The 26,510-nt window shown below is 45.2% G+C and overlaps 1 protein-coding gene across 1 annotated transcript in view; it reads right to left on the bottom strand.

Moving 5' to 3' along the window:
• Nucleotides 1–4,228: 4,228 nt before the first annotated feature.
• The window catches only part of otud7a (OTU deubiquitinase 7A), a 37,882-nt gene continuing 15,600 nt past the window's right edge, over nt 4,229–26,510 (bottom strand). The window contains exons 3-13 of the mRNA XM_069687163.1: nt 23,938–24,091; nt 20,492–20,677; nt 20,187–20,405; nt 17,482–17,583; nt 16,844–16,971; nt 16,121–16,233; nt 14,785–14,912; nt 14,545–14,694; nt 8,368–8,482; nt 7,690–7,774; nt 4,229–7,353 (exon numbers count right to left, since the gene is read on the bottom strand). Coding sequence (XP_069543264.1) covers nt 5,794–7,353; nt 7,690–7,774; nt 8,368–8,482; nt 14,545–14,694; nt 14,785–14,912; nt 16,121–16,233; nt 16,844–16,971; nt 17,482–17,583; nt 20,187–20,405; nt 20,492–20,677; nt 23,938–24,022 — 2,871 coding nt within the window. The 5' untranslated portion in view covers nt 24,023–24,091 and the 3' untranslated portion in view covers nt 4,229–5,793. The remainder of the gene's footprint in view (nt 7,354–7,689; nt 7,775–8,367; nt 8,483–14,544; nt 14,695–14,784; nt 14,913–16,120; nt 16,234–16,843; nt 16,972–17,481; nt 17,584–20,186; nt 20,406–20,491; nt 20,678–23,937; nt 24,092–26,510) is intronic.

Genomic DNA, 26,510 nt, shown 5'->3' on the forward strand with positions numbered 1-26,510 from the left:
CACACAAACAGTCAAGCTGCCACCCCTGGCAACACCACACAATTTGGTGTGCCATCACAGCCGGTGTGTTCCCAGAGCTTGTTTTTCATATTTGTGTGGCATCATGAGGGACCTTTGCATAGTTACTTCTGATGTGCTTATATTTAACTTCAATTTTTGATGTTTTCTGCTTTGAATGCAGGCGGGGAGCTGTTGTCAAGGAAAAAATCAGCTCCTAAATATAAAAATCCTCTGGTCTAGCAGAAGTAGAGTCTCACTATAGTCCCTCTGCAGACCACTGACTGAGCTAATTCACACATATCTCGCTGTATTACAAGAAATATCTCAGGTTTTGGTCGATGTGTGGGAGAGGCACATATTCTCAGTCACGTGTTTATTCTCGAGATGACACATTTCCCCCTCTGTAGTGAGTTTTATTGCTGCAGATGCGGGGCAAAGTAAAAACAGTTCTACGCACAGTGAGAGCACATCTCTGTTGGTATCACCCCGCAGACAGGATGTGGGGGCGGAGGAGGAGGTTTCAGTTTGACTGATTTGTCTCTTTTCAGTCACACCTTTTCTTTGGATTATCAGCTGCGAAGCATCAAATCTCCAGGTGAAGGAGTTATTTTGAATGCTCTTTCTGAAGGAAAGTACAGTACAGAGTGGGATAAAGAGGGAAGATGAGGATGAGGGGGTAGGTGGGTGGTTTAACCCTTTGTTGATTAGTGCACCCAACCTTCTCAAAGACTAGAGTGTGGGAGGCCTAGTGGGCTGAAAAGGGTCTCTGCTCCACTGAGGTGTGTGGGCTTCGCGAACTTTAAGACCGAGTGGAATTAATCCACAGAAAACGAGGGAGGGAGATGTGGTCAGCGGCAGCAGCAGTGGTCCTAATCACACAGAGGGCCGTGTGTGCGTACGTGTGTACGTCCCTCTTTCCTCCATGCCAAGCCCCAGAAGGCAGGCTGAAGGGCCATGTGATGCCACCCACTCTCGAGTGCAGTGCATGGCAGGGCTGGCGCTAGATCCTGCAGAGCGGGTGGGATGAGCTCAGATATTGGAGGCTGGCACTGGCTGAGAACAAGGCTTAGCTATGGGAGGGTGGGGGGGAGTTTGGCCTTACCACACACTGCAGCAGAGGCATCAAAGCCAGCAACACCACTTAAATACTGTCAGGTACAGTGACTAAACTGGCTGATAAGAAGAGTTGGTGATAATCATGCAGAAAAGATGTAAATATTCAATTGATAAAGCCTTGGATATGTGTAATCATTCCATGTTTTAATTTCAGCGTCTTAATGAGACAACTGCTTACCATAAAAATCAATATTTATGAACTGTTGTGTTGCATCATGGTCTCTAATGGGTCTAATTGTGTGAGGAAGAAGACAGATGCATCTGAAAGGGGAATAAAAGGCAGTTTAGATTGTCGGTATCCTGGTGTTTTTTTGTATGAGGCTTAATTTGAAAAGAGCTGAGTGAATTTGACAACATGGAGGCTGTTGTGTGCTGTTTGAGAGGATGAGAGGCCTGCCAACGCCGCCTGATAGAGCTCTTTGTTGCTTTGAAAAGCAAAAGGGAGGTCCCTCATGCAAATTCAAAGGAAATTCTGAGAAAAGGGGATCCAAGAAAGAAGACAATGCGCTCTGTCTCATTCAGCGCTTGTTATGGAGGACGCAGGAAACAAGAGCGCGGGATACATTGCTCCAAAGAAAGGAGCCCTCATGTGCCATTGTGTGACTAACATAAGACATCACGTGGAGATGTAATTCATCTTAACAAGTCAGTCCATATTATTAGCAGCCACAGTCCACCACTGTGACCTGGAGCAGCAGAACTGAGTGTAACCCACAGCGTTTTCTCCAGCAGCTCAGTCACGAGACTGTACGCTCAGTCAGAAGTATGCAATTCATCCCACACACAACAGGCTGCTGCCCACTGAGCAACCTTCTCCTCACTCACAATCCACCAACTCAGTCAGCTGCTACTGTACAGACTGGGGACTTTTTACATAATAGTTTGGTTTGTAGTAGTATAGTAATAGTTTTACTTTATTGAAAAATCTGTCTAAAAAGATTACTGTCTTTTTAGAGCGCATGAGTGTTTTTAAAGATACGACAGGCTGCCAGAGTTTGAGTTACAGTTTTGTTTTCTGTCACAAAACACTGCTGCTCTTCTCTCTCCTCACTAAAGTGTCTACAGCTCTGAGTGGTTGTGGTTTAGCAGTGTTGCTTTGGATTCAATGCTAATACACTCAATGCTTAGATGCAAAATCTGTTTGCCCTTCTTCAATGTAAGCATGCTAACATTAGCTTCCAGAGTACTTTAGCAGTCGTGCTTTGGGCTTAATGCTAACATCAGCCTGCTAACCGCGTCATGTTAAGAGGCTAAAATTGTTTACCCTGTGATCTATGCTAGCATGCTAACATTTTCTTCCAAAGTTTTTGTCAAATTAAAATCTTATAGTGCATTATAGTTTAACAAAACCAAACAGCTGGTTGTGAGGCTGCATTGCTTTGAGCTCAATACTAACATAGACATTGCTAACATGCTACCTATGATAATGCTAATATTCTGAAGTTGTTTATGTTAGCATGCTAACATTAGCTTCCAAAGTATTTGACCAGTTCATATTCAAACAGTATGATGGCTTCAAAGGAAAGTTACTGGAAGTTATTACAATCATCGACAACAAACATGAACCTCATGCCTAAACGAAAAGTGAGGGGATCACCATAGTATGCACATCTGTTATGTTTTTATATAATGTCATGGGTTGTTGTGTATTGTGATCAGTTGCTGAATGCTTTTCTGCTTGTATGTCATCTTTTATTTTGTCGGCATACATTTCTTAATGCGTTGTGAATGTTTTTTTGCATTATGCTTTTTGATGTAAAGCCCTTTGAAACGCCTGTTTTTAAAGGTGCTGTATAAAAAAGAAAATACTTACTATACTGACAGGATACATCCTCTAGGAATCAGGAATGTGTGTACAAAATTTTACGCCAATCCATTTGGTATGTGTTGAGATAGCTCAGCAGACAAGTGAAGTCTTTGACCAGCCTGTTGCACTACATGAGGAGCTTTAACTGACACTGACGCTTTCAACATGCCAGAATGAAACTCGTCTTACTCTTTCATGAGCTGTCTTTCTCTGCATTCGAAGATTAAATTAAACTGTAGTTAATTCATCCTTACATATCCAACATGATATCCTCAAATGTTCAGGATGTTTGACACCATTTGTCCTGGCATGTTCCTTGTACTCACGTGCAGAGAGATTTAACCATCAGAAGGATGGATCACACTTCACATTTTGCAGATTTTCTGCTGCTTTTCGGAGGCTTGTTTCTCTGCGTGGCTTCAATCCTCCTGCCAATGTAGGAGTGTCTCTGGAGGAGCGAGGCAGAGTTACAGCTCTCAGCCTGGAATGCTGCCCTACTCGGCTGTTCACTCCCAAGAATCTCCACTCTGTTACTTCAGAGGAACTTTGGTGGATATTTTCCCCTCATTCTGTTGTGTTTGACTCATTCGAAAAGCCGACACGAGATCGATTACCTTTTCCCATTAATGCTGATTCTCTTTAACCATTGACAGTGTCCTGCACTGCACTCATTTTACACATGTTGATCAGCAACAGTTGCATAAGGCTCTGGAGAATTCCTAGTAAGCTCAAGATATTAACCCTGGTGACGTCATAGTGATGTCATCAGGGTTATCTCAGCTTCAGCTTTCAGTCAAATTTGGAGCATAGACTTTTGAAGACCAGGAAGAAGAAATTTTAGCATAAAGCAGGTTGAGTTGCATCATGGGATTTGTAGAATCCAGCCGTTTTGAAGATAGTCCAACATTTGCCGCAGAAGACCGGGATATTTATGGCTCTTTACAATCAATTTTGACAATTCTTTTAAAATAATCTGTCTCTTGCAAGTCCCACAACAATATGGAAGTGCAATACTGAGAAGCTAGACAACCCCTTTAAAGACAGTGATGGGCAGCTATTACTTTTCTGGGAAGATGTGGAACAGATCAAGGTATATTAATACAGTCATATAAACATGTAATAGGGTAATTTTATGCCTTATAGATCTTAAAGCTGTCAAATTATCATATTGATTGATACTCAGCCTAAAACTTAAAACTGTAATCTCTTGATTTCTCATGAGGACCTCCTTGAAGGAACACAAAAAAAGACGCAGACACACCATGTTTGTAACAATAAACTATTTTTTTCATATTTACATCTGTACCTAATGTGCAAATTAATAATTTAAAGTAGTGTAAAACTCTTAAAGGAATACAAAATCATATCTTACAGTCCTAACATGGTGAGAGTCCATGAACTGGTCACATAGAAACGAAGAGGAGCAACACTGCAGTGTGTACAGGAGAGAGAGAGAGAGAGACAGAAGCGAACCCAGGGAGCAGTGGACATCCTTGGCCAGGACACACTTAGTTAAGGACAGCATGGTACATTATCCAAGCATCACCAGAACAAACAGCAACACAAACACTGCGTCTTTACAGTAGTCATGTCGAATGAGCAGAAAGCACTTGGAGGCCCGGGGTTTCACAAACCCACTGATTGGTTAAAGCACTGATGATCACAAAGGCTTGAGGTGCTCTTAGCAGCAGGTGCTTCGTTTAACGGCCTCTAGATATGGAAGAAGAACAGACAATCTCACACTGGACCGGTGACACATCTATACTGCAGGTCACCACATAGTGCTAATAGCATGATTGCACATCGTGTTGTGTGTGTAAGTTGGGGAGGAGACACGTAATCACACTTCAGACAAATACGCATCGGCCTGCTCTCACTACCCACAATTCTTCTCATCTAACACACGGACCGAATAGAGAAGTTAACAGGCGACTCAGAGGAACACACCATAAACACTGCATATGTGAGAAGCAACTCATCCTATGCACATTGTTCGGTGTTTGCCACGTAAAACATTTTGAAGATTTGATTTTGAAAGAAGCCAGTCTGGCAGTGCTTGTGGTCTTTGAAAAGGTCGACTACGGGCAAATATGTGAGATGGTCTCTTGCACAATTATTATTTTAAGTCCAATTCTGACACAGCAAACCTTTGCACCGTGGTTAAGAACAAAAGTACACTTAACAAATGAGATAGTTTTACATTTCATCCTAATCCAACATTACAATCTATAATGCTTACACATTTGAATTCCTGTAGTTCAAATTTGTTTTACAAAAGCACACCGTGACAATCCTTTACAATTTACAAGACACAGTTAACCTACAGTAACTATATTATTGGTGCATAGACAAAATTGGGAGAGGGTGTAGCAAAAATCACCAATTTATTGCTTTAAAGTCTAATATTAATCTCCCATTTAATTTATTTTGATTGCAAAACAACTACAAATTTTTCCACAGAGATTTTTGAAGAACCAAGCAGAGGTATTGCATTCAAACTGATTAAAAGAGCTAAAATGTTCCCTCCTGATGAGATGCAAATCTTTTGCACTTTGAAAAATAAAGAACTTTTCCTCACATACAGAAAGTTACATCACAGAGAGATGACTTTTACTCTAAAACAAGTAAAAGACTAAAGACAGGGAAGGAAACAAAAGTCGCACAATTTCTGGCCAAAGCTGCTCACTGTTTCAAGTTCATAAAGTAATAATCTTTACTAACAAGGGAAGGGTGACAGGAATACAAGAGCATTCTTCAACAAAATAGGAAAATGTTTGCCACCATGTTATTGGAAATGCAGAGTGCAGATGGTGTCGTTCCCTCCAGTCTCCTGCGGCCTTGCTGACAAGTGGCTGAAGTGGCTGTGATGGCTATGCGGGCCTCTGCACTTTGCTCTCCCTCTCCCTGCGCTTCAGCTCCTCTCTGTAGCAGTAGGAGCAGTAGTTGTCTGTCTCTGGCCTGCCGTAGAAGGAGCAGTTCTCCCTCTTGCAGCGGCGCTGCTGAAAGCAGTACAAAGGGCTTCCAGAGCTCCGCCCTTTGGTTTTGTCTTGGTTGAGCCAGGTGTGAGACGAGTTGTCCTCATCAGCAAACTCCAGGCAGTCCTGAATGTCTCCCGCATGGAACCCGTTGGTGTAGGTGTGGGATTTGTGTTCGCCAGGCATGTTGTAGGACAGGGTCTCTATGGTGTTAACAGTGCGGACCCCTGACAGGCGAGCGGGGCTGTAACTCTGGGACGAGAGTGTGCGGTTCTGCTGCGGGTAGGTGGCGCATGTCTTTAGGGTGCCCACCACAGGCTTATAGGGGTCATCTTGGAAGATGGAGGATTGCATGTTGACATCTTGTAAGTGAATGACGCTGTGCCTCTGGATGGGCGGTGTATGGCTGTAGTGGGCGGACACAGGAACAGGCCCAGGTCTCTTAGCACCAATACTGGGGGAAGAGTAAGGCGCAGGGGCTGGGGCTGGGTGGGAGACATGGTGGGAGACTGGCGGGGTGAGAGGAGGGGCGGGGACAGAGACAAGAGGGGCTGCAGGAGTGGGACTGTTCCTGCCCTGCATCTTGAGACCCAGTGGGGGCTGTGAGTTGTGGTTGTAGGTGTGGGTGTGATGGGGCAGGACGGGAGAGCAGCTCTCCGGAGGCGAGCTGTCCGACCTCTCCCTCTGGAAGACACTCTCATGCTCGGGCTTCTTCACCGCCGCCTCGTTAGCGGCGGGGGGCTTCTTCTCGGCCTCCTTCCTCTTCTGCTCCTGCTCCTGGCTGAAGCGCTCCTGGGCGTTGGTCAGGTAGTAGCTGATCATCTCCTCGTGGAACTGGTGTCGATGGCTGGTGAGCAGGAGGCCCGCGAAAATGAACTTGCGCTCCCCCTGCATGGCGGCCCGCAGGATGTTGAGGCTGAGCTTCACATCCGTGCTGTATTTCCAGTTTTCCAGGCTCTTGTCCCCCGAGACTCTCCCTGCGCTGTCCTGTCTCTCGGTGGGGGAGGAGCTGGAGGGTCTGTCCGTGGGGGAGGGACTAGTCGCCTTCTCAGAAGAGGTTGAGCTGGCTGATTGGCCCGACTCCTCCTTGCTTCCCTTGGTTGTTTTAGACTCCTTCTTCTTTGTTTTCTCCCCTCCGTTCTCCCCGTTACGACCTGAGCCAGAGTTAGATTTGTTCATTTTGCCGTGCACGAGGCCTCCCAGACCTCCCATGTTCTTCTTCAGCTTGATTCCCAAGGTTTTGCTGAAGCTACCCAGTTTGTTGGCTACAGAATCAGCCCGACTCTTGTCTTTGTCCTTGCGCTGCTTCTCCTTGTCCTTCTCCTTGCTGGGCTTACCGTTGTTGACGTTTGAGTTGCTGCCGACAGACTCGCGGTCAGAGTCCATGGACTCAGCTAGAGACTGGACATCCTCACCTGCAGAAGCTGTGGGAGACTCTGGCTGAGCCAGGGGAGCCTGCACACAGACACACAAACACATACAGCACATTAAACAACTCTTGAAGGTTTAATTCAAAACTCATTAAAAGTTTATAAGTGGAGCTTTAAAGGATTCTGAATCTACTCCAGACAAACTCAACCAAAAATACATTACATAAAGGACTTGGTTCAGCTGTTTCCTCATGATTTATAATCAGAACAAACACATAAATGCCTCACATAATTGCATTCTGACGGTAAATAAAACTGATTGATTGGACTCTGTGGTTTCAAGAACATCTGGAACAGACGAGTCTCTCCGGGGCTCAATGAACCATGACGAACACGACACATGTGGGAGGAAAAAAGTTACCCTTGTTTCAGATGGAATTCGGATCCATGTTACATTCATGTAGTTGTGCAGCAGGTTGAGTTTGGCCTCCAGAGACAGGATGAGACTGTGGGAGAACATGGACCCGCAATTAACAACAAGCAGTGGGATTACACAGCTGACATTTAACAAACATTTTAGCAAAAATTATGGCCTGTTTGGCATATTAATGGGCCTGACGATGACATTTTAAAGAAATTCTAAATCTCCTGCCTGCGATGCATTAACAGCGACATAAAAAGTTGCTATTATGATGTGTCCTTTCTCTGTATATGTGCGATGTTCATTCTGCAGCTTGTTAAAGGATAAGCTAACCCCTCACAGGCAGGAATGTGAAACAGAAACCCTTACATAAACTCTTTGCTAAACTCCGAGAGGGTGTTGCTGCTTTAGTGGGGCCGTTCCTGGGAAACCCTATGGATGACTGACGTGACTCACAATTTGTCCTCTCTCTGCTCATTCTTTGAAGAGACCTGAGCCCGGAGCCCATAATCAGAGTTAAATCCCCCCCACACACAGCCTTGTGGGCAGACTAACAGAACTGCCTTGGCCTGCACTTTTTTTACTCTCCCCCTTCATGTGTGCTGCTTCCCTTGTCAGCATCTCTATTTGCTTTGTTGATAAGCATCAACAACCTGTGATATACTACACAGGACTTACTTGGCTAGCTTGGTATTATCATTGTCGTCCCTCCCCCACTCCCAGTCCCTGCCAGGGTCCACTGCGAAATGGAGTGCCAGCAGCTTGTGCTCCGAGTCGGTCAGAGGGATAACAGCTGGAAGAGATGAGATTATCAGAAGGTTAGTTTGGTCTAGCTTTACCACCGGACATGAGATCGCACGCAAGCCGTTCTCTCACAAGGCCAACGCGGTGTCAGAGTTAATGTGACACCGTAATGACACGCTAGAATAATGCCACCTTAATTATCCCAGATGCCTGTCAGCGTGGGGTAAAGTAGACGGTGGGAGTATTCTATCTGCCATCCATTTTTTAAGATGTGACTGTGACCAGTGAGTGTCACTCGTAATGACTCATCCAGACAGAAGAGACCTCAGTCGGCTGTGGCTCCTTTTATAACACAGATTGGTTCCTATTCTGGTTCTCTGAGTTACTGTGGCGGCCTGTCTGCTCTTGTGTAACCAGGCTCTACCTTTTTTCTTGAGCAAAAAAATAAAGGAAATATCTGGTGTGTTTGAAATTGGGTCATGGCTGTTCTTCAGCTTTCAATTATAACATATGGTACCAAGAACAGCTCCAAAGAAGCATCTGAAAATGAACATTTTGGTGAGGCTGTTTTGTTGGTTTGTATCGTTTCCAACATGGATTAGCTGTCCTTAACATCCACAAAAAAACAAGGAATCAAAACAACTTTATGACCTCTTGTTAACTTCTATCTGCTGACATAGACAGTGTGATATAACTGATCGGTACAGGACGGATACTAAATAGATATTTTGATGAGACTGTTTAACATTTTCAAAGGACAAGAATTAACTTATCATGTTCTGTACATTCATGGCCATCATCTTACAGTAGATAACAGCAGAGATATTACTGAGATCTGTGAACACAGCATCATTGCAACAGCAAAGTACAACAAGGGGCAAGTAAAACAAGCATTTGTAAAACAAAACATGCTGCACGATTTATCGTTTAACTATCGCAATTGTGATGTGTGCATGTGTAATAGTCACATCGCAGCGCGTGCAAATGTGAGGCAAATCAAGTGAAACAACTCGAGCTGCTACTTTTTTGTTGCTAGGTGCAAAACAAAGACACGCCGGTTTCATGTTTTCCGTCACTAATATACAGGAAAACTCCATCTGAGATCACACTGGTGCAGCTCTTCACCACAGCACAGAGTGAACTGACCGCTGCGTGTCACCTGCTTGTAAGTCGTGAACAAGCGCACGACGCTGCTGCCTTCACAGATAACGCCGGCGGGATGATAGAGGCAGACGCTCCGTTACGCGAGGTGTATTCCCGTTATCAACGGTGCTGGTTAACGTTGTGGCTACCTAAACGGACCGTTGATTTCGCGGACGTGCCGCGGAGTGTTTACGAGGTTGTGTGTGCCGACAGGAAGTGCGAGATGTGAGCTTTCGTTTCAAAAAGTTATTGTCACCGAGCTGATCAAGCTGATTAAACATACGTTTGAACACCGTCAGAAATGATATGACATGGTATGATGACATACCGTATAAGTGACACAAGTCTGTTTGTATTTATTTTTAGAAACGTGTCGCTCCGCCTGAACTCTCTCTACTTTTTCATAAGGCTGTCAGAGACAGAGAACCAAGTGTGTTAAAAGTAGGAGGAGGGGTTTTGTTTTGTTTGAAGAAAATAGACTTAAAAGTCATGCAGCCCTAGTTGTAAACATGCTGTAGTATATTTGAGATAAATCCTAATTAAGTGCACTATAAATGTGGTCAATAATCCCATGATGCAAAGGAAAACTGTGCATGCAAAACAATAGGAAGTGTGTCAAAGTTGAATCAGGAAGTATCTGCAACTGACAAGTTGGGTCATACATTTTCTGTCTTTGACTTCTCCTCCAAAAAAGTCTTGCCACTTTAGAGCCTGCTTTCAAATCTGTCTGATTACTTGTGCCCTGTCTTACTACCCTTATCTCTGAATCAATCAACCCTTTGCTAACAATGGAGTAACACACAGCACGATGAGACTGCAGCTAAAGCGAGTAGGCCTAAAGTTAATCAGGGCCATATATTAGGATTGGGATTAGTAATAGAGTGCAAACAGACAACAGTACCGAATAAAAGCATGACTGCAGAAAGTTACAATCCATACCCTGTTGATATGATCAGCTACTTACAAGCAGGAAGAGGTTTTCAGCACAAATCACAGGACAGAGAACATAAAACAGACACCCACCCAGGCTTCCTCTCGTGGGAGGCGTGCTTACAGTACGAGCACAGTTGCGGGCGTGTTTGTGTGTGAGTGCATGGCTGCCTTTCAACAACAAGAGCGCGAGGAGGACTAGCTATAGAGCCCACTGGCCCACATGACGGCTCTCCTCAGGCTACCTAGTGTGTGGGGGCTGTTGTCCACATGACGGCAGAGCGAGGCAGGCTGTTCAGGACGAGGACTTTCCAGCCTTCACCGTCAGACCCAGATGGAGGATACAGTCTCCTCCCCGCTTTCATCAGTTCTTTCCAATCGGCTGCTCTGCTCGTCGGGTTTCATATAGACACAGACAACAGCCTCTCCTGAGTCCCTGATGAAACTGCAGGTCAAACACTCGCCCTTTAGCTCGTTAGTCTCTTTGTGAGTGCCTCTGCGTAGGTGCAAAGCACACATTAACCACGCTAAGTGTTAAAATATCTGTGATACATGCAGCGTGATGATGCCTTAAGTTCTTGAAACTAAATTAGTGCAGCCATGCCCACGATAGCACATTTAACACTGCTAACATGATCACTTATTTTTATCCGACACCATTAGTCGCTAAGCAAACAGATGACCAAATATATCACTTACAGCACTGCTGACAGACTTGGCTCGTCCAGCAAGCTGTCCTCAAATACCACTCTTGCCTTTGCATCATAAATTGCAGCTAATTTAGTCATTACAATGCATTTAACCTAAAAAAAGGCATGATTTGTGCCTGTAGCCACAGAGACACAGTAATGAGTGCAGCGGCATGGCACCACTAAATCTAAGGAGGAAAAACAAGGAGGTTTTCCTAAAAAAAGGGTCTTTCCTAGAACACTCCAGCCCAGAAAAAATCAGTCATAATCACAAACACACACAGACAGACAGAAGACAGTGAACCAGCTCCCACTCAGTTCCCACTCGGGTCATGCAGCAGGCAGCGGAGGTCTGTGAGGTGGCGTCCCGGCTCCCACGTTGCAGCTGTCCTCCTTTTCTCTCCATTCCAAACTGCTGTGTGAGCTGTTGTTCCCGCTTGGGCCCGGTCCAGATCCACAGATTCAGCGCTGCCAATTGAGCTCTGGGGGGCTAAAGTGTGCTGTAATGTATTTACTATCCCTCTTGGCAGCCTTGTTCTGCTGTCCTTGAATGACCGTTTCCCATAGCTTATGCGAGGATGACATCATAGCCCTCCCCGGTATGCGAGTTGTGTACTCAGCAACATAAGAGCTCGCCTGCCTCGCCTTGCTCGGTTTGCATCTTTGATTCAACAGAGGAAACGTGGGTGTAACCTGTGAGGAAGCAGCTGGTAGGAATGAGGTAGATGACCTTTCTTAGGATTTAGAATCGGACATAAATATCTTTGCTTTGTCTTTTTTTAGTCTGCGCTCATGAGAGCAGAGAGTACGTTGATTCTCTTCCTTCTTTCGCTCCCTTAAGATGACAAATTCATCAATCACAAGTTTTGATTCACAGCAGGAACACTGAGCCAATGTTTGCTCTGTTCTGCAATTCGGGAACAATTTGTACTGTCTGGAAACGCACAAATTTGAATTCCTGACTTTGGTCACTCTGCACAGCTGCAGACTTAAAGGGCCTAATTCACCAGAGTAAACAGCAGTCGTGCATATAAACAAGCCTCTGCTTTTTTACCACAGATTTTAACAGCGGAACCGTGGCGGTAATTACAAGAGCCTCACATTTGAAGTAACACGTAAAACCACAACAAATAGCATTTTAATCCTCATTGCCATATTGATTTCATTATGCCGCCTGCATTAGGTGTAATACACTGGCTGTCTTTTATAGATAGAGAAGTGAAACCTGGGCCAGAGCTGGATGGTTGCACCGCACTGTTATGTAGGTGGTCTTTGTGTAAAAGACGACCATTTACTTCATTCAAATGGGTGTTAGAGGCTTGGTGATGGGATGCCAAAGAAAACCTGGAAGTGTTTTTGGTAGCTTGAAATAGCTCCAGAGTTTTCTAGAGGGCCGGTTCCACTCATGCATCGTTTAACCACGGGAGCACAAACAAGCTGATAAAAGACGCGGCCGGCGGCGGCAACTGAAGGGCCAGTCATTAACACACAGAAGGTGAGGAGCAGCGGGCTTAAAGCAAACAGAAATGTGGGCTCACCTGACTGCCTGAAACACTTTACTGCTCTTATGGGAGAGAGAGAAAAAAAACAGAAGTAAGAGAAAGTTTTGGTCCTTAGCAACAACCTCTGACTTCAGTCACCCCGCCCTTACTGTTTTTTCACCAGCAGCCATGCAAGCAGGCCATAAAAGGGGCAGTAGCATGATGTGTCAGTGTGATTTAGAATCAGGTTACTGCTGGGGACTCTGCTATAATCTTCCACACAGAGGGGCTGAAGAAAGAGCCACTATTCTAGCCCAGCCTCTGGCACCTGAACACACACGGAGCCAACGGATGCGCTTTGCTTGTGCTGCGGGGAAACCGAGAGCAACCCTCCACCTGAGACGTCCACACATAGGCACCGACTGTCACGAGAGAGGGGTGGGTCTGTTGGGGCTCCAGCAGCCCGGGACCCCTGCCCATATGTGGTGATGCGGTCAGGGCTTAGGGGCCGGCTGGGGCTACTCTGCCCTAATTGGCAGTGGAAGATTAGGTCTGACCCTCCGCCTGTCTGTCTGGCATCTGTTCGCAGATATAAACCAGGAAGGTAACTTTTGTCGTGTTTTGTAAAATTCAGAAATGATAAGAAAATGCATTAAACTTCCACTTGCATAAAAGTGAAGAAAATCAGATCTGCAGCAGCGCAGATTAGCACCGCTGCTGTGTAACATGATACATCACATGACACACAAATGCACTGAGCTTAGTGCACGAGTGTTTTCATAACATCCTGGAGAGAGACTGCAGACAAAACGAACTCTGATCCTATCGCAGGACACTGTGTACCAGAATGAAAAAGTACAGTCATGCAGGGGTGTTGTGATCGAGCCACGGCGCGTTCTTTGGACATACGCTCCCTCTGGTGGACAAACAGAGAAACCACACACTGCCACACTCACACACACACATTTAAGTGGGAGTGCTGAAGGCTTCTGGGGCTGTGGAGGAGTCTTTGAAGTGCTGCTGGCATTAAAGGGAATGACTTAAGGGCAGAGATTGCAGGTTAGTAATCATGTGTGTCTGCGAGTCTGCAGTGGTCGTACCCAGACTTAATAACCAGGTTTGAGTTTCCAGGACGAGAATAGGACCTGACATACTCAGCACAAGAAGGAGAAGGAGGAAGAAGACGCAGAGAGGAAGAGAGAAGCTGTTTGCGTAAGCGCATGTGTGTTTGTGGGCTAGAAAAAGAGACGGCGTTGGCCGACTGCCCACGCAAATGACAAGCGAGTTCCACCCACTGAGTCAGATACAGAAGAGTGCTGTGACTGCTAAGACTGGTTGTCAAAGAGATCCACTCTGTTTGTCAATTAAAGGAACTCCGTGTGAGGACTGCTCTGACCTTGAGGAGAAGAGACACATCCGGAGTAGAAAGAACTGGCGTCTGAACGGACGGAACAAGACAAACGCACTCACCACAACGGGATCGATGTGCTCCACACAAGAGCAGTGACTACGCAGAGATAAATGTACACACACAATAAAATATGGTATGAATTATATGCTCAGGAAGCTCCCTCTGTCCACTTTCCCTCCATGTTGGCCACTCCCTGGATCCTGCTGCCAACTGGCCTGTTTTAATAATGGATCCCAGGTAATTAGAGTGCTGTCTCATGCATTATTCACCTCTAGCAGGACAGGCAGACCACTCACCCTCACTCCTGCAATCTTCCCACTTCCAAGCTAAAAGCAAAGACTGCTTAACTATCACCCAACTTAACTATTGCGCATTACAGCAGGTGGATTTCTCAAGAACGGGAGGTCAAGAAAAGGTCACTTCCCACATCTGAAGTATTTCTCATGAGGATGCTTACCTTGCTCTCGCTGCTGGTCTCTCTGCTCCATGGACACCAGAGCGGAGAAGTGAGCCTGATCGTAGGCCAGGACCAGAGGCGAGCAGTGACAGCGGCTCGGAGGCACCTCCAGAGGCAGGTAGAGCCCTCCAAATGGGATCGGAGCAAACGCTGGAATTTAGCGAGACGACCAAAGCAAGCGTTAGTTTATTGTTAATCCAACTGTATTTAAAATATGGAGGCAAGCTGCTCCTGATGTACCTTCTCCTCCTGAGTCTCTGAGCATGGTGTCAGCCACCACTACAATCGGCCTGCGTAACACGTGGGCCAGCACAAACACATGGAACTCCTCCAGACTCTCGTACACCGGATCCTCAGAGTTATCCACCCTGCATAAGAAGACACAGACATGTAATGCAGCAGGATGATGGGATACTGTGACAATTTCCTGAACTGGTACCGACCGATAGGAAACATCTGCAGCCAAAATAATCATCTTTGTGCTAATCGTAATCTATTCTGATCCACTTGGATCCCTTTTGCCCCGCTGGCTAACTTTAACAGACAGGACGACAACGTGCAAAAGATCCATCTGTTCCTACACGTGTTGGAAAGAAAGAGAGCAGGACAGAAAGGAAGGAAGGGAGGGAGGGAGAGAAAACAAGAGGCAGAGCTCTCAGGCATGCAACCACCAGGGAGCCAGAGGATGTGCAACAATTAAGTTGTCAGCCACACAAACAGCCACGCTGCCAAATTCACTCTAATAAAGAGCCTCTTAATATGTGAATCCCACTCATCCTATTTAGGGGCTCATCTCACACTAGGGCCATCAAACATCCCTAACCTGATTACTGTGTTACAGTCAAACTCAATGAGAGGTTAAAACCACCAGAATAAATGAGCAAATTATGCTCTTTAATGGATTATTTGAAGCGATGGAGGGCTCTGCGCTGGACGAGCAAACGCTGAGGAAACACAGTGAATTCAATGCTTAATGACATTTAATGTAATCAGATGACATTTCAATCTCCCGCAGAGTCTTTCTCTTCATCACAAGTGTTTATCTCTCCATCGGATGAGCTGCAATATCTCGCGTGTGTCTGAGAACGCGTGTGTGTCTGTTTGAGTGAAAATGGAAACAAGAAATAACCACAAGGTTTCTGTGCGTAGGCGGAAACTAGAGTTGGTTTCCAATCGGCCTCTGTAGCCTGAGATAAACCCACTCTTACGCTTGTTTATGCAACAGGGGGGCTGCACCAAATCACATCACCTGCTGCAGCTTAATGCAATCCACAGCTCAGGGGAGGCTGTTACAGCAGAAATGATTAATACTGACGGTTAGCCAGTAGATGGCACAGTCTCACATGAGAGCTTGCACAATGTTATCGAATCGAGGAAGCAACACTCCGACTGGGAACGAAGAGCTTCCCTGACAAATCCATCTTGGTGAGAAGGTCACTCTTGCTTTAATTGAAGCGTTTCGACGCACAGGACATCAACTAGGAGAGTTACAATGTGTGATGTGTGCGTCTTGGGGAGTTCAGAGGTCAGTGTGTTTGCAGGCTTTTGGGGGATAAATGTGCGCGGCACGGCTTACCCTCCGCTGGTGTTGCCGTTTTTGCTGAGGTGAGTGCGAGGCTCACTGGAGGCCAACTTCAGCAGCTCGTTCCACTCTCTCTCCCACTCCTCCTCGGTGTACACCAGCCCCGACTGCACAAACACATACACAAATGAAAACTCTGTTAAGCACGTGCTGATGCTCGCCCACCATAGACTGTATAAATAAGGCGCCCACACAAAACCTATAATTATTCTGTTCATCTATTTTCATCCGCGTGTACAAGGTTATCTCCTGGCGCTTTGTGCAACCACAAATGAAGGTTTTGTTAATGTATTTTTGCAGTTTATGGTGAGCTTGATCAAAGAAACAGAGGTTTAAGAGGACATATAAGAAAGATCGCTGCCCAGACTCAAAACAGGAAGTTGCGTCTTACATCACTGGGCCACCAGGACGCCTCGGGCATCTTTAAAACATGAGCATCTGGACTACTTCTTTGCCTGAGCTATATTTGGTGACACAATTTTTCTAATAGATTGGCAAACACTTAATACACGATCATCAAGAGAAGCGAGAGGAAGTACAGAGCATTTGGCGGTATTAGCAGCACGGCTAGGAAAGCACACTTAGCATCATATAACGAAAATTCAAGCTGATCTAGCTCATCCCTTCACTGGCTCTCACAGGTTTATTAACGTATCATTAGTAAAAGAGGTTGTGATGCGTTCAGGTACAGTGCGCCAAGATGTACATATTCCCAACCTCCTTGTTCTGTTGGGTTTGCTGCCACCTCCACCTCCTCTTCAGAGCGTCTCTCTCCGCTCCGCTCTTCATCATGGTGTACAAGGATTTCCTCAGCATCAGGTCTCTGTCGTGGAAGCCCCACATCCCTGCAGAACGCAGACACACAAACAGCCATTGCCTTAAACTAGGTGTTGATTCTCTTAAACTGAAGAATAAATCTGAGATGCTCTTTAAATCTAACAAAGTCTTTCATCACCCATCAAAGGGCCTTTAAGATGTCAAACTGTCAGCTCAGATCACATTAGCTCTGTTTCCTCTAACCCTTACGGCTCCCTGTCTGCTGCAGCAGTCCTCGCATTCGGGAGTCAACATTCTCCTTCAGCGCCGACCTGTTGAGCTGATATCCCCCTGAAACCTGCCGCTGACAGCTTCCTGAGATCTATAGGTCAGTTTTCTCCCTCCCTCCCTCCCTCCCCTTCTTCCTCCGCTCGCTCCTATTTTCTCGCTCCCTCCTCTGGATTCAGCAGCTGTGACACAGCACTGACACTGTTATTAGACATCTGTGACACAGCTGTTCCCAAGCTTAATGATAAAAAGCTAGACTGAAGAAACTGTGATGCTCATAATGTATGTTAAATAAAATCTGAGTGGCTCACCTAAAGAGGCAGCGTGCAGGAGGCAGTTCCCGTCCCCGGTGGTGGCCAGAGGAAGCAGCTTCTTACAGCTGGTGCACATGGTGGACCACCAGTTCAGACGACCTGCACACACATTATAATGAGGACATGAGTTGTGTACTAATTGAGAAACAAGAGGGAGTAAGGAACTCTGTATGACTTTCAAAATAAGGTCCCTGAATTTACTGAAATTGAAACACACCCACACAAAAAAGGCGATCAGATTCCTGAGTCATGTTTCGTGTTGCACCATCAGCTTTATAGGCTTACAACATCTATGACAGACTCTGCCTTTCATGTCTATAAAGACAAGAAAATAATGTGCAAAAAGAAGCCTTAGGAGATGTCATTCAAGTGTTTATTCCATGATCTAAAAGAAGCCACAGGTGGTGAAAAATGAATGAAAACAACTGAACAGAAAACCCTTTATATCTACTAATAATAGAGTAACAGAGGCTTTATCGCAGGTGTAATATATACATATAAAAATAGCAATAAAATAACTGACAGGTATTGATACGAGCCCTTCAAAATAAAATAAGTTTTCCAGTGTCCTGCAGCAGGAACCAGTAACTGCCAATTGACGACAATTAGCCAAACCGCTTAATTAGCCTCTACAGCTACACTTTGAAGGCATCATTAGCACAAGCCATATGCTAGCACGCACCCTCAAACACCCAGCACTCTGACTTTCTTCCACCGTCAGCCCGAGTCTAACAGTCTCACAGTATCTCCACTTTCTGCTCCATCACCGCCCTGCGCGCGTCCCTGAGGGAGAGACGACTGCTTCACAGCTTCGGGCACGGCACACTGCTGTACTGCAGGGCGGGCTCGGAGGGTTATCTGGCTGCATCATTTATTCAACAACAGTAAACACAGAAGAGGCTCTGAATGATTTAACCCTCAGTGTAGATAGGGTCAGAATGCAGATGCACATTGGATCTCTCAGTAAATCTACAAACATGGACTGCTGTAGCAATTTATTTTACCTTTACTTAAATCGAGTGTAACAGCTGTGATGCTTTCTTATTTATGATGCACATCACTTGGATTAAATATGAGACAGTGCTAAGATTTCTTCATCTGTAAATCCTTTATTTCTAAGCAGTGATGAGATACTATTATCTGGTTGTTTGAGTCACTTTTGTATTTGTATTTTAAGACAATAATAAAGACTTTTTGCCTTTATTAGACAGCTGAAGATAGAGAGGAAATATGGGGAGTGGAGAGAGGGGGGTGATATGCACCGAATGGGACTGTAGCCTCTGTATATGGGGCGCCTGCTCTACCAACTGAGCTAAACCAACGCCCTGAAAGCTTCTTTCTTATTAATGTGATACAGAAAATATAAAGTGTATAAAAAGTATGAAGGTTCCCTGTTACGGACAGAGATCCAAAATCAAGGCCACAGGTTTCCTTGCTGACAGGGAGGCTATATGAGGAGGTTTGGGTTTCTCTGTTCAGTTGGCTTCTTGTCTCCAGAGAGTCGACGCCATCAGTGTGTTTTCTGTTTGAGTGAAAATCTGAATATGTGTTGTAAGAGGTAGGGCCTTTCTCAAACCAGAGTCCTCCCCACTCACGTGTGACTTGATGTCACACTCAGAACGGAGCACCCTTCTTTTTAGGTGAAGTGATCAAACACGGCGCTGAGTTTTAAAAAAAACTCCCCTCACTCCGGTGGAGACAGGAAATTTATATAACCATGGTTTCATGTAATACAAATAATAAGAGCTACATAAATACTAGTGTGTCAGTAAAGTTTTTAAAGCTATCCCTTTTAATATAAAACACTTTAAACTTTCTCGTTTCTAGACAAGAAAACGGTTTATTAGATCCTGAATATAACGCTAACTTTAAGACGCTGACGTCAGTTTATTATTTCACGTTCATCGTAATCAAAGCAGTTCTTGTTACACAGAGCTTTAATTTACGTCTCTCATCTTCTGATGATCATAATGATCACAGTGTTGCACCTGGCCAGTAAGTCAGCATCTGTGCAAACTCGCTGGTGGAGGTTTTAACAACCCACTCCCACTCACACTCAGAGGTTTTGGACCGCACTCGATGTGGCAGACCCTCCACGTGAGCGCGCACATGGAGCGGAAGTCCGCAGGGAGTGGTTTGAGAAAGGCCCGTATTCTTCTTTTGGCCACTTTCCGTTCCCTTTCATTTGACTCCCATTTCTCCCTTATTTTAGGGCCGACTCTTTCACTCGTGTATCATTTTGATAGAATCGGAGGGTGGCAGTGGGAAGTTATATTCCCACCTTCACCTTTTAGAAACCCAAACCTTGTGGACCTTGAGTCTGTAATGATGCTTTGAATTCTTGGTCGACTGCTCCCACATTTTGAGCAGAAGTAGGTGAGCAGGGCTTTACAATCTGTGCTGCCTCCGTGTGGGAAAATCTGCAGGAAGATTTCAAACTTCTCTAACTAGTTTCTCTCTGTTAGTTCAAAGCTTCAGCTGGGAGATGAATCCTGTGGGATCCTGGGTGCTTTGAATTAGGTTGTTGTCGTCTTGCTTCCAGATGATGCTGCTTCTCTGATCTTGCTCTCAGTCTCATCCTCTACATCTCGCTCTACTTTACTGGCTTCCACTGGCGTTTCTCATTGCTGCCGCTCTATGGGCCTTATTCATTTCATTGTTATCTACATAAAGACTCACATATTATATCCTGTAGTACTCACCAGCCTGCTCCAGAGCCATCATGGTGGACTGCTCTATCAGGTCTCTCTCTATGAAGCTCCTGAAGTCCTCGCTGTACACGCTGAGGTCTGGCAGCTGGAATGTGTAGATGGGCATCTCGAGAGGGAACTGCTCGCTGGTACACTCGTTGGCCACCTGCAGCCGCGCCAGGGAGACGATGGCAGAGCTGGCGTGGGAGATCCCACGGGACAGACGCTTCTCTGGAGGGGAGAAGAAGAAGGGACGATGAGAGGGACGAAAGTGAAGAAACCTGTTGAGGTCGCGGGTGTTTAGGCGGCCATCGTACCTTGTGCATTGTCCTCCTGCTTCTGTGCACACGGCCTGTCGATCTTGCTGACATGGGTGGGCGTGTCACGTGTCTCTGGCTGCTTGTAGTAGCGGCCCTCGTTGAAGACCTGCGGCAGGTTGGCAGTGTGGACCTGCCTGAGCTCCTCGTAATCATTTAGAGCAGCACTGAGGTCCCAGTTTTTACCTGAGGAAAACAAAGATCTCATTATGAATCGAATAAATACAATAAATAAATTCCCAGATCTTCAAAAATGTAAATAATAGCTCCAAACTATGATGGGATCTGTAGTTTATATGGGGTAAAGCCATACAGTGCTTTGGTCTGAGTTAAACAAGCTGCATCATGGGATAATAACTGGAGGTTGAGGTTGGGTGCTGCTGCAACAATGAGGATAGTGATGGCAGACAGATCCTCTAACAGAGTGACAGCAATATCCTGATGTGCCAGAGGAAGTACCCACGCGCACACACACAGACACAGCTGTCTCCTCTGGGTGCTGTCTCACTAACAGAGACGCCTTCCAGGTTTAAAGACACAAGCAAAGCCTCAATCTTATTATAACTTCCCATGATGCCTCAGGAAGTATCAGCAGTCCTTATAAAAGTCACATCACTGCCGAAACATTCAGAGGCTGCCTGCGTGTAATCTGAGCGTTATGACTGAGGGTGCATTAGTGGACTCCCTGTGTAAGAGACCTCCGGACTTCCAGACACGATGCCTCTCAGCCGTCCGAACATGAAACCCGGCACCGCTAACCGCTGTCTCTCACGTCAATCAATGCAAAACTGATTCTGCTGTACGGCTGCCAACCGCTTGAGCTGCGCACATCCAGGAATACAACTTAAGGTCCATCACAAAGCCACTCTGCAGCTAATGCATGGTCCTTAAATGCCTCTACATTAGCCTACTATTACTGTGGCAGGGAAGGCATTGTTGCAGCTTCATTTGTAATGGCTGTCGTCAGCAAAGGGAACACTAATAAATTCATCTGCAGTATGAAATATCTCTTTTTTTCTCATTACTTTTTAACATAATCTGTAAAAATTAGCGCTGTTGCTCAATATTAAAGTCCTGTTTCTCAATATTCTAACACATTCTTCAGTACACGAACCAGCCTCTAGGGGGCAGCACCACACGCATTGCTGTCATGCCTCTCCGTCTTCCTCTCTCCGTCTCTCTTCCTGCTCCTCACATCATCCTGACTCAGAGCACAGAGGGTCACAGAGCAGCTGACTGATTCAGGCCCGGAATGTGAAGTTAACACCAGAAAGAGGCAGAAATAGGACATCCAGGCCCACGTCTCTTCTTGTCTGAGTGCAGTGTCTTGTTTGGTGTCACATGTATGCCCCCGGTGGCTTCGTGCCAGAGCAGAATCAGAAAAAAAAATGACTGAGGGGGAGGGAGAGACAGACACCCAACGCTTTAATTCTCCATCAGACGAGACACCGGCTGCGTTATACACACACAGAGACACAAAAGAAACTTTTCCAGGACACACACGCGCTGCACATACTCTACAAGGATTTCATCCCCTAATGGAAGTCTGATTAATGTGGAGCATGCTTTTACTCCTGTAAGGTAGACAGAACTGCATCTGCATTCCACGTTCAGCATTTCTTCACTGCGCTTTGACCACACGCCGCACTGCAATGTGCAATTGGCTGATACCGAAATGGCTACTTGGAACAAATGGAAACATAAACACAAACATCACTTTTACTGTCCCTACATATCAAAGCCAATTCAACTGACCATCAACCAGCTTTCTGTTGCTGTGTGCACTTTTGCTCTCCTGGAGCGGCACTGTATGTAAGCTATACAAGTGCCAGTAGCACTCTGCTCCTCAATGAGTTCCAATGAATGGGCACAAAGCTCTCCCTGGAGAGTGCACTCGTAAAACCGTCACACTGGCCTCTAAATCAGCAAGCTGGCCCAATGTTGCAAACCCCACTCCTCTCCTCCCCTTCCTTTCTTTTCCTTTCATCCTTGCTTCCTCTCCTCTTCTGCTATTTTCTCTTGGGCACAACAAGGATCAGCAGCTGATCAAAACAGAAATTCTCTAATTTTGAGTCTTCTATATAATAGTTGGGTTGATAAAGCCTCTAACCTTGGAGATCAAGGGACGGGCCTACAATTAATCCAACATCCAAATGAATCCTGAAAACTGCAGTTCCTCAAGTGGGCACTTGAGGCTGGCTACAGAAGCCAGTCAATCCCTATTAGGACCCAGATTAAAATGCCCACCTCAATAGCAGAAATGAACGTTGTTTGAATGTTTACATCCTGGTAGAAATAAACGTTTACTCTATTCATGAAAACTATACAGAGGTTGATCTAAAGGGGGGCATTATGCTCATTTCAAGCTTCATATTTCACTCTGATACATGTGGAGCATCTTAGCATAATTTACAGTTAAAAAATCTCTGCCTGAAACGACACAGGCAGCTCTGTCCCTTTAAGGAACCCTGCCCCTACAAGCCCGCTTTCTTCTGATTGGCCAGCTCTCCTCTTGTGACATCACAAAGTGCAGCGTGTAGAAAAAAACTGTGTGAAACCTGGCGTTCACAGCAGCCTGCAGACTGAGCTGAGAAGCCTGGGGATTACTCCAACATACCTTCACCTACAGATTTGAAACTTCAGCCCATTTAGTCTGGACATCAAACATTGTTACATTATATATATATATGTCTTAAAATGTGAAGCAGCATAATACCACCTCTTTAAAAACTCAACGGTTCAAATCATATAGGGGCTAAAAGTTATGTACAATTAGGTGCTTTGCTGTTTTGAGTGACAGGTGTCGGCTCCAATCAGTCTGCTAGGTGTCACCTCAGCCAACTCAGACACTGAACTTAACCTCTCGGCCAGGTGTTGCCTTATGGAGATTATTTTACAACACAAATATCGGACCAATCATTTGGCTTTCTGTGTGGTTTATTGTTCTAATTGGCCGTCTGTGCTCCTTTTTTTGGTGAGTGAAAATCTAGCGCATTACAGTGTTTGCACTCCCCATGCCTGGCTTGTTAGGCAGTTTAGAGTTTGACATACATTGATTTACATTGTAGCAGCACATGCATGGGATTAAGGTTACTGTTGGCTTTCCCCAACAGACGAGACATCGGGCCGCAGTGATGAGATGTGTTATTTAAAGTTACCCTGTAAGTGTTATTGGACTGCTAAGTCCTCTACATTCCACGAGCTCTTTTAGCTTCCCTAGTCTAATGAATAAACAACAGCGGTAAGCAAACACCACAAATAGAATCTTATTCTGTGGAAAGAACAATGGTTAACTCGCTCATTCACCTGCTAATAAATAATCTACAGGCTCTCTTACTCAACCCTCTCATCCAAATATTTTCACTTCTGGCTCCAAAAAGCCAACATGGCCGCAACCAAGCTATCAAACTCAAGGCTTCAAAAGTCTGTGGTGGACTGTTTCTTACCTTCCAGCAGGTCTCTTGCCAGACCCGGTTCAGCCCCTGTGGACCGAACAAAGTCTGACAGGACCGCGTCCATGTCCAGAGTCATGTGATCATGTGTGTGCGCTGCCCAAGGTGCAGCGGAGGCCTTGGTGGACGCCAGCCTTCACGTTCTCATCTGGGGAAAACACAGAAACACAACGGGCCTTAAACACACCATTTTAGAGTGAAAACATTTCAGCCACATCCTCCACTAACCCCTGTGTCGTATTTCAATCCCAGCCAGTAGAGTCGGCCTGCTTGTCCTGATGTGTAATGCTTCATGGAGCTGATAAATCATCGTACAGTGAGTAGCACTCCACTCCCTGTGCTCCTCCCAGTCATAATGTCCAGCAGCACAGATGTAATATCAACAACAAAGCCAGAGGTCGTATCCAGGACACACCTGCCTATCTCCAAAGCCTTTGGCCCACCGCCCATGATCATAACAACACTTCCTGCCACGGAGTGTCAACCAGGGGTTTCTGGGCACGGTCCAGTATCTTACTCTGAGCAAGGAAAGAAGCCTGGCTCCTGTGTGGATGATTCAGTGGGATGTTATTTAGCATTATCCTAGCTGGAGAACATGTTAACATGGCCGTACAGCACTCGGGCTCTAATGATCAACAACACGGCCTTGTTGGGTCGTAAATAACAACTCGAAGATGCACGGCCGTCCCTCCCTCGGCCCATGGAATGAATGAGCCCATGCATAGCTTTCGTTCCACTCGAGGCTGTGTGGGTGACCGAGGAACGGAGCTCAGAGCATTGTCAGTGAAGAAACACACCCACACAGGTTTGCTGCTCTGACACCAGGCCCCTTTGTGTGTGTTGTGTGTGGACCGGAGGTTTAACGGCCGCTCAGGTCTGTGACTTTGACCCCTAAAGAGGAGCAGGAGACTCCGCATGAAAATTAAGATACGCCACAAAAAAAACAACAACTGAGATCTGCTTCATCTTTGTTCAAGACCCGGCAACTTTAGTCTTTATCATATGCATTATTAATTAGTCAAAGCTGCACTTAAGCTGTAGTTTAGCTGACCTAGTTACTGTCAGCCATTTGCATCGTGTGCCATGAGCATTGTTGTACTGAGAGAATATAAGCACACATAAACTGCTGGGGTGGGGGGGTCATCTGGAGCAATACAAGCAGAGTTAAGACATGTTTGCAGATCTCTGGAGAAGATTGTTTTTCGCATCATCTAAATGTTCGGCAAGCTTATTTCAACTGTAGGAAACATCTTACAAGAAATTCCAAAAGGCTGTGAGGTTTTTCTCCTTCTCTGAGGACCAAAGAGGCAACATATGTGCACCTAATTACTCTCTCTAGGGGTGGACACTTAACTCAGTACAGAATAATAGGCCTCCCATCAAGTGAGAATCACAATATTGCTTTACATGGCAAAAAGCCTTGAGTCTAGTGGTGTGAAGCGGGACACAGAAATAGCTGAATATAATAAGTCATGACCTCTTCTTCTCCCTTAAGATCGGCCCTATTCACATCTCTTTCCCTGTGGGAGGTAATTATGACTCAGAAACACCCTAATGCCTGTTTTTCTATCTGACGTGGAACCATGTGGGCCACAGGAACCTGGGACTGCCCGGCTTCCTGTTAATCAAAATGACAAGGTGCATATTTGTCACACACACACTATGAATCACTATGAAATATGAAGGTGTTATAACAGCAAAGTGAACTAGAAGATGTTCTTTTTCTTGCACAAGGCTGAGGTTTGTCAGTATTTTTCTTATTTTCATCAAATCCCATGAAAAGACAGGAAACAAAAATGTGTTTAATAACAATTCCCTGACAAATGCCTGCAGCTCTCTGGCCCAATCTATTTGTTCCAACAATATATACGTCTCAGAAAACGCTCAATAACACATGGGTTCATTTTTAAAAAGGCAATGTAGCCTCCTAAAACAACTGGGCAATGCAGCTTTCTCTGCAATGTAACCGTAGAGGAGTAAAAGCTGCATTTGTAAGGGACTATTTTCAGTCATGGATGAATACACATCTGGTGCAGTGAAGATAGGATACCAGGGCTACATTAAAATGTAATTTATGTACAGTTATGAAGTAGTTCTACTACTTTATACTTAAATACATATCAGAAGGGAAACTTACAGTAAAATGTACAGTCTGTGCTTAAAGATACAATCTCATAGATTTTTATCTTCGTGTTCTTGAGCGCTTCCGATAATCAGTAATTATGAGAGCACTCTTTCTAAGTTTACCAGACGTCCACGGTTGGCACCCTTTGTCACGGTTCTAACTCTTGCTATTCCTCACATTTTTTTGTAGACTGTCTGCCTTCATCTGAGCGTCAGATTTGTTTCTTTTTCCTCAGATTTTCACTTAATATTGAAGTTGTATCTGTAGTCATCGATCTTTTCTTTGTTTGTTCAGCCATAGTAGATTACTGTTTATAACATATAACACATTACACATACTTCTGCCTCATCCGTAAACGTATATGTTCTTTACATGTATATATTTAGCCCTTAATGTACATATTTTCTCAAATGTCCTTATTTTTATTGTTTACTGCGTCATT

The sequence above is a fragment of the Semicossyphus pulcher genome, unplaced genomic scaffold (assembly GCF_022749685.1).
Source record: "Semicossyphus pulcher isolate SPU_LCO1_2020_fin unplaced genomic scaffold, fSemPul1.0.p SCAF_8, whole genome shotgun sequence".
NCBI lineage: Eukaryota > Metazoa > Chordata > Actinopteri > Labriformes > Labridae > Semicossyphus > Semicossyphus pulcher.